At 47.3% G+C, this 16,752-nt stretch overlaps 1 protein-coding gene across 20 annotated transcripts in view; it reads left to right on the forward strand.

Annotated features, from left to right (window-relative positions):
- The window catches only part of shf (WNT inhibitory factor 1), a 331,946-nt gene that overhangs the window by 59,732 nt on the left and 255,462 nt on the right, over nt 1–16,752 (forward strand). For all 20 annotated transcript variants that reach the window (XM_075882693.1, XM_075882694.1, XM_075882697.1 and 17 more), the window contains exon 2: nt 2,406–2,545. In XM_075882693.1, the coding sequence (XP_075738808.1) occupies nt 2,406–2,545 (140 nt within the window). The remainder of the gene's footprint in view (nt 1–2,405; nt 2,546–16,752) is intronic.

Below are 16,752 nucleotides of genomic sequence, written 5' to 3' on the forward strand. Positions count from 1 at the left end.
TTGTCAAACCAGATGAGTGGCTCTTTAACAGATCCCATAGGTCGACTTGGTCGCTGGGCTCTGCGACTGGAATAATACACCTTTGTTGTGACATACAAACCTGGACGCCTGCATCAGGATGCCGATTGCCTTTCTCGCTATCCAGTTGGCAAATCAGCCGCCGTACCTGACAATGACGCCTGCGTGTGGTTTGTTTCCCAGCTGACCCACATAGCCAGCGATCGACGCCGTGATGCAGCCTTGTGGGCTATCCTCGAGCTCCTCTACTCCTCTTTATCGAACCGATCCTATCGCTCGTTCGTACTCCAGAATGGTACATTATACCGGCATAACTTCCGTCCTGATGACCAATTCCTGCTGTCCCAAGCTAAATGTGGCATGCGACTTGCTTTGATGAATTGTCGTAGACGCTGTTCGCCTTGTTTCTTGCTGTAGTTGCCATCTGTAGTCTCCACGCAGGGAGCCAACGCTTGCTCGCGAGTTGACTTCTGCCAGCCTACTGACTACCACTCTGCGTTTTCTTCGAGATTATTATTGGAAACTTGTTCATCATTCACGGTGACTTCCATCTTGTTAAGAGGCGTTGCAAAAGCTCAGACCGGCGCGTGTTTGCTACCTAGCTGCTCAGCAGCGTTCGTGGCAGCTGCTGCGGCGGCAGCTGTGCATGTGTGCGTCTAAACTCTCGGTCCGCAGGCACCGATGTGTTTAGTATGAGCTGCGCAGTGAAAAAAAACTTCAGCTCCCACCTTTATTGCAGTGTGAGATGGCTCCTGATGACGAGCTAAATCTTGTGGCACCAAATACTTGAGGTTATCCGGTGATTTGCGATGCAAACTTATGCGTTGAATTCAGAGCTGACGCGAACACGCATCCGCTCGCTTCGACAATCGCAGCGCCCTCCGGATAAGTGTATAAGTGTTGGTGTAACGAAAAAAAAATGGCAGCATATCCACGGAGTGAATGATGGAGAGTGGGGCGAAGTATCCGTCCGTCCATTCGTTCTTGCTTCCATCCGTCCATGCGTCCGTCTGTGTGACCGTCCTTGTGTCCATCCGCCCGTCCATGCGTGCGTCTGTTCGTGCGTCCGCACGTCCATCTGCGCGTCCGTCCCTGCATTCGTCCACGCATCCGCCCCTGCATCCGTCCATGCGTCCATCTATCCGTGCAGCCATCTGTGCGTCCGTCCATGCATGTCTTTGTGTGTCCGTCTATTCAACACTCCAAGTCCCACCATCTCGCATCTTTTTATCATATATTCTCCATATAGAAGCACCGCCATCCAGCGGACATTCCAAGGAATAAACGAGAGGGTGCACACGCACTCTTTCTCACAGCTTGCGCTTCGTGTATACTTCCCACCTTTGACCACCTCGAGTTCATGGTATATAGTAATTCACTGTATGCATGGCACTGCTGCCCAACGCTCGTTAAACCTTTCTAAAACCAAGAACGTTACGCCCAGTGAGTATAACGTAGCAACCCTTTCTTGTAAGATATTGCTCAATGTACATGCCAAGGGCTGCTAATGGAAAATGAGAGACAGGAGAATACGGCTTTTAGTTAAAGGGCACGCTGCGAACTTTTTATTGTTCAACGACGCACATGAGAAATCTCCCACCGGCTCCACCTTGCAGGTCAAAGTATAACACTAGTTACACACTACGACTATGACTACGACTACGAGGGACGAACGGGTGCCTTTTTAAGGAGCTTCGCCCCTAAAAGTTGACGCAAAACGAGAGAAAGAACGGAGACGAATGCGAGCTCGTCTTCGTCACTTGTTTGCATTAGCGTTGTTTGTTGTTCGTGTTAAGGTAAGCTTTGTTCGCGTGCTCTGGAATAGATCAAGGCACACGAACGATGGCGGGCGAATCTCTAGGGTCGAGGATTATGTGTCGACACCAGTGTTTTGCGCGTTTTCGTTGATTTTTATTGACGCAATAATTGTTCTTGATTTTTTAAAAAAAGCTGCTCATTTTATTCGTGTTGCATTGCGTAATTTTTTAGGTGACTGCTATCCTTATTTTAGGTGCATTTCTATTTCTTACCTACTAAAAATATGAGGCGGCGCTTAAAATGCCGCTTCCTTATTCCTGGGAAAATTGCCTTCACACATGTCCAGGTCAAAGAAAGGTGGCTACTTTGGAATAAATGGTGAGAACACACTCAATCTTGGGTAATGGGACGTAGGGCTCAGGGTAATGCAAATAACCAACATACATATTGCAATCTGTGAAATGCTCAACATGGTGCAATGCACGATATCATCCTTGTGTTGATATTCTGTATTCCGCATGCTACGTGAAATATTAGTTCATGGAGCAATGCGTTTCTAGCCGCTTTAAACAAGTGTGCTAATGGTTGGCTCAAAATTGTCACAATGTCCATATCTCTGCGGTGCGCAGGGTTTCCGATGGAGATCTTTGCCATATTGGACGGCGTGGTGCTTCCGTACATCCTTGATCCAAACTTCGAAAGGTACCTGCCCGTCATTCCCTCTGGAGTGAACTCGGTCAACTTCACCTGGAAGGCCGGTGAGAACAAGGTAGACCTTTGCGGGAACATTGTCCATAGTCTCACAGCTATATGACGCTTGCTCGTGGGCGATCAGATAGGAAGTGACTTCAACAAAGCAAGCACCGTCTGAAAGCCACATGCAACAACACCACACGCACATTCTGCGGACGTTGATTAATTGATTGATTTGTGGGGTTTAGCGTCCCAAAACCACCATATGATTATGAGAGACGCCGTAGTGGAGGGCTCCGGAAATTTTGACCACCTGGGGTTCTTTAGCGTGCACCGAAATCTGAGTACACGGGCCTACAACATTTCTGCCTCCATCGGAAATGCAGCCGCCACAGCCGGGATTTGATCCCGCGACCGGCGGGTCAGCAGCCGAGTACCTTAGCCACTAGACCACTATGGCGGGGCGATTTTGCGGACGTGTATTTTGAATATGACATCGTGCGTCAGCCTGTGCCGTATCGCATTGCAATTACTTTGCTTACTCTAACATCGGTTAGATGCGGTACCCCGCTAACTCTAGGGAGGCCTTATAAGGGCCGACGTGACCAAATGCACGTTGCCGACTATTGCATGGAGTTAGCCGCACTACATTTTTCGTTTTGATTAGCTGCTTAATTAGGTATGCTAAATAACTAAGTTTTGAAGTGACAAAGTTCTACGCAAATGTCCAGCGAGAAACTTCTAGATCGGTTTCCAAAGGATCCGATTAGCCAGTCTCCAACTATCTTTTAAGTGTTAGTGCTTCTCGGCTTTTTGTTTCTCGGCTTTTTCTATATATGCACACGAAATACAAAAAACACATTTCTGTCATTAAATTAGCCCCCTCAGAAATGTATGCGTGTGCCAGTTCACAGTGTGCACGCCATTAGATGTAGCTCGTACAATAATTCTTGGAATGGCTCAACAAGTTGACAAATCGTTCAACACCCTTATCTCCGACAAATGGCGTGTCTACGTAAACTTTATCGCAGCAGTATGTATGTCATTGTTTAGCAGTTTGATTTCGTCGTGATGACTGCCGCACTGAGGAGGAATTGTTTTGTATGTGCTCAATAAATAAAATACAGCATGCGCCAAAAGTACCAGCCTCCATACACAATAAGTTGTTTTTTAGCATCTGCGTATAGACTAGAGAACGCATATCTTGCACCGAGGTTTCCCGGTGGCATACTCTCGCACGCGGCGCCATCTTGATTTGAACTCCCAAGGCGCTTATCTGTTGCGCAAAGTTAACATGACAAGCGGCTTTTTCCGGTGTTATTTAATACGAAAAATTGCTCATTTACGCCGTTCCCACTTCAAATACAGCATGCGCCAAAAGTACCAGCCTCCATACACAATAAGTTGTTTTTTAGCATCTGCGTATAGACCAGAGAACGCATATCTTGCACCGAGGTTTCCCGGTGGCATACTCTCGCACGCGGCGCCATCTTGATTTGAACTCCCAAGGCGCTTATCTGTTGCGCAAAGTTAACATGACAAGCGGCTTTTTCTGGTGTTATTTAATACGAAAAATTGCTCATTTACGCCGTTCCCACTTCAAAGAAGTCGTCGGGGCACCACTGCGCCGTTTTTGGATGCGATAAGAATCAGCGCAAGAGAAAGCTATTACTCAGCACAGTCTGTGAAGATTACAATGCGACATGGTAATCACGCGGTTGCGGTGTGTTGAAATTGCACAGATACCACTCCGCTAATGAAACCACTGAGCTCCGCCCTCGCTAGATCAATTATTTTTATGTTTTATTTACAGATACTGCAGGCCTTCCTCGCGCCCATGCAGGAGTGAAATACAAGAATACAATCAAACAGTGTATACTTTTACAGTGAATATCTTGGCATAAATGAAGTATTATACAAGAATAAGTACACAACTCCAAAGTAATATCAATGATTAGCATATATTATTGCATGACAGGCAATAAAACTGCACGAAAACATTTCCCATACAAACAAGTCACTTAAATCACACACAAATCAGTTATTTTCCGTATGCATCGCTTTTATTTTAAAAAATTAAACTTTCAATATGTTTTTAAATGAATCCATCGAGACAGCATTTACTGCCTCTGCAGATCCCGTATTTCAGTAATAAAAAGCGCGAGAAAGAGAGCTATCTTGTGGACTTTATAGTGGCTATTTGGCTGCCAGAAAGTTTTCTCGTGATTTGTCCTTACTGAAAGTTTTGACGGTTGCTTGAGATAGAATTCCTGTGATAACTTGAAGTCCCCATAGTAAAGTTGGTAGATCAATTTTAATCTGGATACCATTCTGCGTTGCTCGGGTTTTGGTAGGCTTGCCTTAATACGTAGATTTGTTACACTAGACTGTCGGGAGTAAACGGTACAAATAAAAGGTAAAGCGAAATTTTAGACTTTTTCAATTTTTTGATCAAATGTTGGGGTCAAGGGCTCCAAATAATGTCGGCATACTCTATTCATGGTAGCACTAGTGCTTTGTGTGCTCTAAATTTCACCGTGGGAGTAGTATTACGTAGCTTTTTCTTCAAAATGGTCATCAAGAGGAAAACTACGGGCTCAGTAATTGTGTACAAGTATACTTACTGCGTTTATGTAAACGCAACGCCAGATGTGTCACTCTACAGCCCTGAATTGTATGCAGTAGGCCTGTAGTACGCGGCTCCAAATCATTGCCCTACTCTTTTGCAGGTCAACCGCTAATAAGATATATTACGACTGACGCATGCATGGACGCACTGCGTACGTTTACTACAATTGTAACGGCTTTCACGAAGACAAAAAAAAATTGGCAGATCTCACGTACAGTGGGAATCGATGATAAACGAAGCACGAATGAGGAAGGTTGATATGTCACTTTAAAATCAGGACAACGTTACGTGGTGGAGGTAAATTATGCCGTACAAGACTTCCGTGTCATTATTATTATGTTTGGATGTGTCGTTTACCTTCGTCATCTATTCACGTTACGTGATGCCAAATTTAGTATATGCGAAGCTAGTGAAATGGCCGTGAGCACGCTATAAACGTAATATGTTGTCATGTTCTTGCATTACATGCGTGTCTTATCATGTTTGCACCAGTCATATACTTTCGTCATCCATTGACGTCACGTAACACCAAATATGGTATATGCGGAGCTAATGAAACGGCCGCGAGTGCAACGTGAAGGGCCCAATATACTCTAACGTTACGTTGACGCGTGCGCACGCTGGGAACAGCGGCGCTATACGTTAGCAAAACGCGAGAACTCTAGATTATCATGCCACGCGCGACCATCGTCCATCTGCGCAGCCCGATGGCAACCGGCGTGGAATGCGACATGCTGCATTTCGCGCCTAAGCGTTACCCAGACAGATTTGCGTCTCCCTCTTTTCGTGACGGAGGGATACCGGACGCACTGAATTGCGCATGCGTCAAAGAAACGCAGCGCGGCGCGCGCCTGCGAGTATATGGCAGGACCGGCGCCTGGCACGGTCACACCGGCGTGACGCGACGAAACGAACGCCGACGCGCACGCGTGCCCTGTCACATCGAAGCGTATTGGCGCCTTTACTGTGGCATGTGGTGATTTTGCCACATGACACGCATCTCAATTTTATCATGTTTGCACCAGTCACATACCTTCGTCATCCATTGAGGCCACGTAATAAAATATTTGGCATATGTAAAGCTAGCAAAACGGCCGCGAGCGCATCATGAGTGTGGCATGTACTCATGTTGTTACATGATGCGCATGTCGTGGATATCACGTTTGGATGTGTCAGTTACCTATGCCGTTCGTTCGCGTCACGTAATACCGAATTCGGTACATGTGAAGCTAGCGAAACGGCCACGAGCGCATCATGAGCTTAGCATGTAGTCATGTTGATACATGACACGCATCTCATGTTTATCATGTTTGCACCTATATCATACCTTCGTCATTCATTCACGTCCCATAATACCAAATATGGTATAAGTGAAGCGAAACGGCCGCAAGCGCATCATGAGCGTGGAGTAGTCATACTGTTACATGACACGTATCTCATAATTATCCTGCTTGCAGCAGTCACACACCTTCATCATCCATTCACGTAGCATAATACCAAAATTTGTACATATGACGCTAGAGAAATGGCCGCGAGCGCATCGTGAGCGTGGCATGCAGTCATGTTGCTACATGACACGCATGTCTTAATTTTCCTGTTAAGGACTGTCACTTGTGTTTGCCATGCAATCATGACATACCATACCAGTTTTGCAACATGTCATGTGAACGAAACCACCGCAAGAGCAGCAAGACCATGCAATGTAAATCATGACATTTATGACACACATGTCATAATTTTCACATTACGACTAGTTAGATAACTCGTCATGGAGTCATGTTATGCCATACCAAGTTTGGTATCTATACCATTTCCCAAATGGCTGGGAGAGCTAAAAGTCATAGGCGGCTAGATAGACAGACAGACAGACAGACAGACAGACAGACAGACAGACAGACAGACAGACAGATAGATAGACAGATAGATAGATAGATAGATAGATAGATAGATAGATAGATAGATAGATAGATAGATAGATAGATAGATAGATAGATAGATAGATAGATAGATAGATAGATAGATAAAGCTCAAAGTCGCCGAAGTTCGCTAAGAAATGCTTCGGATTTGAAAAAATACGACGCAGGCTACCTGTACCAGTTGATTTTATTATCCACATCTTCTTTTTCTCAGACCTCGCCGAACAAACGCCCTTGCCCGAGCGCAGCACTGTAAAAAAAAAGGAAAAAAATTACAGCTTTGGGGGTGGCGCTGCGATCGCCGAAAGGAGCGGACGTGCTTCATCGGCTTCGATTTCCTCAAATGATATCGCGGTGATTTTAACCGCGCTCAATTAGGCGCTATATATTTCAATAATTCAATGTCAATTTCAGCCGCTATTAATTTTGATGGGGCCTTGAAAGACTTTTTTAAGTAATCACGAAATGGATTCCCAAAAAGAGCTTATTGCCTCACGAACTCGGCCCCACAAAAATTTTAAGAATTCGTCTAGTACGAGTGAAGTTACAAAGATTTGTCGCACGCTGCAATCGTGTTCTCTCTTGTCTCGTCCCAGAGAAAGCACTGTAGGCTAAGCAGAGGGGAATGGCAGGGGCAAAAAATAAAATAAATTTGCGCGCGCCTCGTGACCACTATTCTTACTTTCTTGTTTCATCGAATACGCGGCTCTTTCGGTGTGATCGCGCGCACGCACGTGGACAAGTCACGGCTTCCCACGACGATCCCGGTAACGATTGAGCGCGTCATGTTCAAATCAGTCAATTGTTATTCGATGGCCTTCTACGCGCGATTCTTGAGCTTCTTTCGTCTGTTTTCGAGAGAAAACAAACCAATTTTTAGCTGATTTTGATAATTTACTGCGAATTCCAGACCGCGTGCTGCACTTTATTATTTGGCTCGCGTGGTTTCGGGAGCCTGTACTACCAATCGGCAGCGTTTTCTGACCACGCTAGAAAATTGTTGCAGGGCCCCTTTCAGTTTGAGCAATAAAGTTTTCAGTTGTTAGTAAGCACTTACGGTATTTTCTTTGTCGTCCTTGTGTTTTGTTGCGCTACATTTTCGTCATAATGAGTAAAACACATTTTTTTATCCTGGTCTATATCTCGATGCACCGGCACATTGCGAGCCATTACCTCTACTTTATAACCGCATATATATGCAGTAGAAAGTACTGAATCTGTTTGTTGAAGTGTTGAAGACGAGCAACAAAAACAACGGCGTTTACAGCACCTCCCAGTGAATTTCAGCGCACTGAAAGGCTCTTGAAACTTAGTATCGGCATTTCAGCTGCCTTTTTGTGTAGTTAAATAAGCGAGTATAACCTCTTTGTATTAGTACACCATCAAAACTAATTCAAATGGCAACCGCTTTCTTTTTTTACAATCGTGTTTCTCCAACGACGCTCACAGAGGATGCTGCTATAAGCCTAATGTACGGTACAGCCTGTGGTGTACACGTATCCCGAAGGAGTACGGCCACCAGCGTGGGTCCGGTCTTAGCGAGCCGCAGGGCACTCGTTAACCGTCGCCGTGGCGAGAACACGATACTGCTCAAAGTCACAAGACTTGATTGTGGCAACACCAAACGCAGTACAGCCCGTTGCAAAGGCGCGGCGGGAAAGCAAATAGGCTTATCCCAGCCACGGGCATAAAAGTACTACACAGGGTGCCACGAGCACGTCTCCGCGGTAAAGGTGACCCACGGAGACACCGGGACCAAGTCTCGGTTGGTCGAGCCAGGGCAAAGGCGCTCGCGTTGGCTTCGGAGGAAGAAGGGTCGGCGTAGCTAGGCCACGCACTAGGACACCGTACCACCCTTCAGCCATGCGTACGTAGTGGGGCAACAAAAGGTGAGCGTTCGCCTCGGGCGGCGTCAGCGAAGTCCGACGAGCCCCGATCGACGGGGGGAAGGGGGGGGGGGGGGGTTGACGGACAGAAAAAAATTGCGTGGCTCACCGTCTGCAGTCCCGGAGAGTATCTGTCTGCCCGCTCCCGACGCAGTGCGCGAAAACCTCTCGGGAGACTCCGCGCGCGGCGCCACAGTCAACATCCGCTACCAGGTGAGGGGGTTAAACGTCACTTCTCTCCACCAGCGCGGTAGACAACAAAGAAGGGGAGACCTGTCGGGACATGAGAACGGCAGAAAGCGCGGCAAAGCCCGCGCAAAGGCAGCGGGCCAGCCTCAACTCCCATGCCACAGTGAAAAATTACCGCTGCAGTCAGATAACGTGAACGAGAATGACCGAAAATATATCCAAGTATAGGTGACGGAAACCAAAATTTTGAGCGTGCAGTTCACAAGTGCGACGTTTCCTACACAGAACTGACTAACCACCGAGCGAGTCAGGGCGGATGCCGTTCGTGTAATCGGTTACGCTATTCTTTCTTTACTGCAAACCGTGTCGGGTGGATGTTCTGATCTCGCGAAGCGAAAAACATACACATGAACTACAGTGCGTTTGGTAGTCACACGCACATGGGCACTCATATGTGCACTTCTGAAGAAAAAAAATGCAGACAGATCACGATGATTACTTTTGACATGGGGAATGAACGCCTTATAGCCACCTGCAGCCCAAGCTCGATTGGTTACGCCCGTATTATTGAACAAGTAATGAGGCCAAAAAAAGTGCTCGAACAGTGAGGGGCAAGCGATGAAATACTTAGTATACTAGACACCTTGAAAGTGTTAAAAGTGCATAATTAAATACAGCCGGCCTTACGCACCATGGTGGGTGATGAGCGGCATATGTGTTATGTATTAAATGTGTTGAAATTGCAATAAAGGAAAAAATTCTAGCGTTGTGTAGCGTTAAATTATAGGACTCGCAATGTGGTGTGCGACTAGACGTTGTGGGTTCGAGTCTCATTCAACAATCCTTATTTTATTCAACTCTTTTTTTGTCGTAGTGCTCGTATCTGGCCACCATCGCGGTCTGCGAGCGAGGAAAGTTGTGAAAAACAATTAGAAAGCCCAATTCTACCGGAGTTCTGTTAATTTTTTTGTTATGAGTAACACTATACTCGCTTCGGTGAGTTAATGCTACTCTGTTTCGGGCAGCATTATGCTAATCGTCGGGGTTGTGTACATTGACAAATTTGGGGAATCACTACACTCTGCCCCAAAAAGAGGTGATTTACACTGAAAAAGAGAGTGAAATATGGGCCAAAATACTCTTTCAAAGATAGGGCCCAGACTCTCTTAGTTCTTAAAGTATCTGGGTGCTCTCGTGACGTCTCCGAAGGCCAAGACCGACCACTGTGATGCCGCCAGTCTCGACCTCCTGGCACAGTTGTGGCTCATTCCCACACCCAGGTACGGCGTGGCTCAGGCCAGCCTCCGCGATTTAGCCAGGCTCGAACTCCAGAGGTACTTCTGACTGATACCTGAATAACAGCATGGCCGAGAGCTGCGACCACAGTGAGGCAGTCAATCTCGGTCGCCTGAGTCTCCGACACTTCTGAAAGACCCGTCTTGGCGTGCAAAACAACGACCGCCCAGGTACATCCAGAACCGCGCAGCAAATGCATTGTGGCAGCTCGTCATGCTACTTCGCCGTCATGGCCGAGTGTAAAGATGACAGCACCGCTGGCGCGCGCACGCGCGCTGTATACGCTATAGACTGGAGAGCAGAAGAAGACGAGGTCAGATGAAAAACAGGCGGCCAAGCGAACGGGGCTGTGTCTAAGTATCTTTCATTAAATATGTATACATATAAAAAGCCAGGTTTTGCTCGCTGGAATAAAAATTGACCGCACATCAAGGTGTTTCACTGCAAATATCGTCGAAAGCCTTCTGTGTAGCAATAGACAATAAACGATCATTTGATGTTCTGCGCGAGAAGATTGGTGAATGTGACCCTGAAGGCACTGCGTCAGACCAGAGAGCACCAACATTTCTTTTGAGAAACTCGCCAGCAAAAGAATAGCAGACAGGGCTCCGAAAACTTGCAGGGATCGAAGCTAGACGCGATATGCGGAAAATTAGGGATTCGTCGAGGGCCTTCTGTACTGGCGCCACTGCTCAGCAGATGGTAGGAAGTGGCTACTAGTCAATCCCCGAACGCTATACTCTACAATTGTAGAGCGCAGTGTTCTGCGCGTCGTTCCATTCCGACCCGCAATGTGCTCACACCGGTGTTTTCGAGACCTAGGAGCGCCTACGAAAAAGGTAGTGCTGGCGTAAAATGTTCACCTTCGTCCACCAGTGCATTTGCGGCTGCCACGAGTGTCAGCGGCAGAAAAACCCGCAACAACCTGCAGCAGGTTCATTGGAGCCACTTTCATGCCCAGACTGCCCTTTTGACAGCGTTGCAATTGACCTCTACGGAATGCTGCCAATGACAACGGCAGGCAATCGATGGGGCTATTGTGGCTGTGGATCATCTTATACAACACGCTGAAACTGCTGCTCTTCACTGAGCGATAGCACAAGACGTCCCATATTTGATCCCGAATCGTTTTATGTTTCCTCATGGCCCTCCTCGCGAACTCCTCCGCGACAGTATGTTTGTTGACGGCGTCTTTTCCTCTCCAAAGAAATCCAAGCACCTCTTCAAGAGTGCCATATTGTGCACCGGATGATTACAGCCTACCACACTTACACAAACGGTTTGACTGAGCGCCTCAATTGTACTCTACGGGACATGCTCGCGACGCAGGTCTCTTCTGATCAAACAAAGTGGGACCTCGTTCTTCCATTTATGATGTGCGCGTAAACACCGCTACCCATTTCATTACCGGCTTTCTTCCATTTTTTCTATTGCATGGTCATCAACCATCGCACACTATCGACACATTGCTGCCATATGCGCCAGATCCCTGTGAGTGCACGCCTGTCTCGGATGGATGGATGGAAAAACTTTATTTGAAAAAAGGAAACCCTGCAGGGTTGCCGGCCAGGGCTCAGGCCACCCCGACGTTTTATGCGGTGAGGCGTAGCCTTTCCACCGCTGTCCGGGCCCGCTAGATTGCCCACAGTTGGTCGTGCAGATCTGAGCTAGTCAGCGCACTTAGCCAACGCTCCTCGAGAAGGTCCGGTTTTATATTGTCCTCTCGGTATATTACTGTGACCTGTGTACATTGCCATAAAATATGTGCCATATCTGCGTGTTCGTGCTTACAGAGGGTACAGCTTGTTTGCGGGTATTGTCTGGAATTTACTCTGTTCAGGTGTACTAGAATTGAAAAGGTTCTGGTTTGCAATCTTCGCCAATCTGTTTCTTGAGATCTGTCTAGCTGTTTGTGTGGTGGTAGATATTCTTCTCGTCGTCGCTTATAATGTGCCAATATGTAATGATACGTGACCAGTCTGTCTCTGTTGTCTTGTATAGCATGATCATTAATGTAATCACCTCCATTGTCCCCATCGCCTCCACCGGAGTCATCCCCCCTTATGTGGTGGGTGCAGGGGGCCGGGCCGTCGCTATTCGAGTCGTGGTGGGTAAGTTCTCGCACGGTTCGGTGGGCCTTCTCCTTGAGAAATTGAGGGATGTTTGTGTCTTCGATGTTTATTTCACCCATGTGCGCCATGATCCAGTTGAGGTATTTGGGTACAATTTTGCCGTTCTGGAAGTCTTCTGCTCTGCAGTTCAGGGTTTTGGCTGCTTCGGTGGAGACCCATCCCTTTGTGAAATTCCTAATGGCCATCTTGGAGTCACTGATTATTAATCTGTCGTGTTTTTGACCATTGACTACAGCCAGTGCAATGGCCATTTCTTCCGCTGCCTCCGACGACCTGGTCCTTACGGAGCCCGCGGTCAAGGTCTTCCCTTTTGTGTCTATGACCGCCATTGCGAAGAACGAGCCATGCACAACCCTCTTACTGATATCTTTATTTCGGGAATACCGCGAGGCGTCTACAAAAAGCACACCCTCCCACATGCCGTGGTTTTTAAGGATCATTTTCGTGCGACTTTTTTGTCTCTCAACCTTGTGTGCAGGGTGCATATTTTTTGGGATGTTTTCCGTAATTATCGTGGACCGGACGTCTGGGTGAATCTGCGCCTTCGGACCTTTCATTCCGTAGTAAATAATGGAGATCTTTTCCATGATTTGTCTACCCGCCATGGTTCAGTCAATCGTTCGGGTTGCGCAATCCTTTGTGCTTCAGCGATCTCGTCCAGCGTGTTCTGTACTCTGAGTTGTAGCAGCCTTTCGTTCTTTGTGTATTGCGGTAGACCCAGCGCAGCTCTGAACGCTTTTCTAATAAGCGCGTCCAATTTGTCTTTCTCAGCTTTGTTCCAGTGGACGAACGCCGCTACGTACGCGACATGGCTGATCGCGAAGGCCTGGGCGAGTCGTACAACGTTTCTTTCTTTAATGCCAATTCGTTTATTGGATACTCTTTGTATTAGCCTAATGGCCGCCATGACTTTTTTTTCCAAACGCGTTATAGTTTCCGCATTGGTTCCCCTGGCTTCGATCCAGAGAGCCAGGACTCTGATCTTCTGAACCAAAGGTATCGCCGTACCATTTCTAGTGGTTATTCTGATTCTTTTGTGTAATTCTGCTACGCTTCTGCAATGTATGCCTAGTCTTTTGGGGTGGTATAGTAGCAGTTCTGATTTGGCCGGTGAGCATTCCAATCTTGTGCCATCCAGATGACTCTCGACTGCATCCACCGCCTCTTGAAGTCTATTGTGCATCTCGCCTTCACTGGTATCTTGCGTAGTCCAAATCGTAATGTCGTCTGCATATATTGTGTGACTGATGCCTTCGATTCGCTCTAATTTTTCGGATAATTTCATCACGACGAGGTTAAACAGCATTGGTGACACGACGGACCCTTGCGGTGTGCCAGCGCTGCCCATGTCCACTTGGACGCTCTCCTACTCGTCCAGTCTAACCGTGGCAGTTCTTCCCGTAAGAAAATTGCAGTCGAGTCGTCATCGCATGCAGTCGAGAGTCATCCAGATGACTCTCGACTGCATCCACCGCCTCTTGAAGTCTATTCTCCATCTCGCCTTCACTGGTGTCTTGCGTAGTCCAATTCGTAATGTCGTCTGCAAAAATTGTGTGATTGATGCCTTCGATTCGCTCTAATTTTTCTGATAATCCTTTCATGACGAGGTTAAACATCAACAGTGACACGACGGACCCTTGCGGTGTGCCAGCGCTGCCCATGTCCACTTGGATGCTCTCCTCCTCGTCCAGTGTAACCGTGGCAGTTCTTCCAGTAAGGAAATTTCTGATGTACTTGTACGTGCGCTCGCCTAGGCTGAGTTGCACAATTCGTTTTAGAATGGCTGCGTGCTCGACCATGTCGAAGGCCTTCTCTAGATCTAGCCCGATTATTGCCCTCATGCCTCGTCCAATGTGGTCTATGACTTACTCTTTTAGTTGTATCATGGCATTTTGTGTGGAGAGCCCTCTTCTGCAGCCGATCATGTTGCTGCCTTATACGTTGTTAGACTCAAGGTAGTCGTTAACCCTGTTCAGGCAAGCATGCTCCATTACTTTACCGACGTAAAAGTCAGGGAGATGGGCAGCATGTTGTGGATTGCTAGGCGTTTACCCGGCTTATGAATGAGGATCACGTTGGATTTCTTTAATTCGTCGGGTATCTTCCCGTGTCTCCTGCACTCGTTTATTAAGTCTGTCAAACGGCTCGTTCTCTGGTCGTCCAGGTTCCGGAGCATCTTGTTGGACACTTTGTGGGAACCTGGAGCTGACTTGGTCTTGATAGTCTGCAGGACTGCCCTGATTTCTCGCTGTGAAAAGTCTCTGTCAAGATCTTCGTTGGGAGAGCCCGAGTATTCCTGGTGTTCGACTGCCGGGGGTCTGCCGAGATAGAGCTTGACGATTTCATCACCCATCTGATAGATGTTCCCTTTATACCTGTGTCTTAACTTGGTCATTTCCGTTTTCACCGCCGTCTTGGTGGCCGACGGGTTCAGCAGGTGCTTAAGGATTTTCCATGTCTTGCCTGTGTTTATGTTGCCGTCCATGGCATCGCACACTTCGTCCCACTCCTGATGGCATACCTGGGTACAGTGTGTTTCGTTGTGTTTGTTTAGCTCGGCGAGTTTTCTCCTTAAATTTCAATTGTGTTTTTTAGTAAGCTGCCGTTTCTCAATAGATGTTTTGGCTTTGACAAGGTATGCAAGCCTGCTGTCCATCTGCATTGGGAGGGTTCCGCCACTTTCATCTTCCTCTTCTCGTCGAGCCAAACAATCATCCCACTCCATTTTGGTTGTTACTTTTTCTACGTGTCGTAGACGTTCCCTGCTTCATTCTTCTATGTTTTCGATGGGTGCTTGTTCTTTTTTGTTTCTGCTTTTGCGGAATTTGTCCTAATCTACACGCCTGATTGTCCGTTTGCAATTCCTGGTAAGAGGATTGCCTAGGGCGATGCTGAGGATCCTGTGATCACTTTCCAGGTCTTCAAAGGTGTTTTCCCACGTGATTCGCCCGGCGTTCTTGCAGAGGGTTAGGTCCACTGTGGTGTCCCTGTGTGGACCTACACCGATTCTGGTGTGCGAGGCTGGCTCATTCAGAATGGTTAGTTCAGCCTTCTCGATGAGGTCGGCAAGGTTTTTTTCTTTCTTCGACGATTGCCCATATCCCCACTGCGTGTGTTGTGCGTTAAAATCTCCTCCAATAACAATTCGGTTGTCGCCTGCGATACTCATCGTTTCGTTAATAAGTTCTTCGAATTTATGCTTTAGGCCCTTTTTAGACGGGCTGCTGTATACGTTTAGGACAAAAGTGATGTTCTCCTTTTTGCTGCGTGGCACGACTTCTATAAGAATGTGGTTGATATCTGTGACTTGCTTCGTAATGTGTGGGATAGCAACTAGCCCCTTCTTCACTAATGTGGTCACGACTATTTCTCTCCCCCTTCCTTCTGTGCGTTGTTTGTGGGTGGCATACCCGGCAATTTTGGCGTGGTCGAATGTCTCCTGCAAAATGATCACGTCAGGTTTTTTTCTTTTTGTGGTGATTTTGATTAGTTGCGCCATGGATGCTTTTTTATTAGGAAAGCCACGGCAGTTCCACTGAAATATGACGAGTTTTCTCATTTTGATGCCCGCCATATCTAAGAAATTTTCTTCTCTAGCTCTTCGAGCCGCTTTTCGTATTTTAGTGCCAGCGCCTTACTCTCCGCCTCACTGTAGCTAAGTCGCACGACCAGCATCTCGAACATTTTCTCCATTTTGTCCGACAGCTTGTTTATCATGTCCTCGAGGACATCTGTTTTTTTCGTGCTGGATGTCGCTTTTGACCTCTTTTTCTGAGTCATTTTGCTCTTTGGTCTTCGTCTGCGGGATGTTTCGCTTGGTGCCTGGTTGCTGTGTTTCCACTGCTACCATTTCTACCTCCTCATTCTCTTTCTCCCCTGTGGTTTTGGTCGCTGGCGTGGAGAAGGCCGCCATGGTGGTCGACGGAGGCGACGTCTGTATCTGCATTTTCATGAGAATTTCATTAAGTGTTTGCTATAGTTACTCATTACTTAGAGTTTCCCCCACTTCTGCACCATCTACGTCCATTTCGGAGGTGCGTCCGATCCCTTGGCTTACAACTCGGCACCGTTGATCACCCTTCCCGAGGCCGGCGTCGGCTTTGTCGGTGTAGGCTTAGCTGGGCACACTTGTAGCTCGGGTGGTTTTTCACATCGAAAAAGCTTCAAAAAGAGTCTCTCACCTAGGTTTTTGATGTCAAAGCGTTCGGATGGATCCGCTCTAATCGGTGGTAGTC

This window comes from Rhipicephalus microplus, unplaced genomic scaffold (genome assembly GCF_043290135.1).
Source record: "Rhipicephalus microplus isolate Deutch F79 unplaced genomic scaffold, USDA_Rmic scaffold_13, whole genome shotgun sequence".
Taxonomy (NCBI): Eukaryota; Metazoa; Arthropoda; class Arachnida; order Ixodida; family Ixodidae; genus Rhipicephalus; species Rhipicephalus microplus.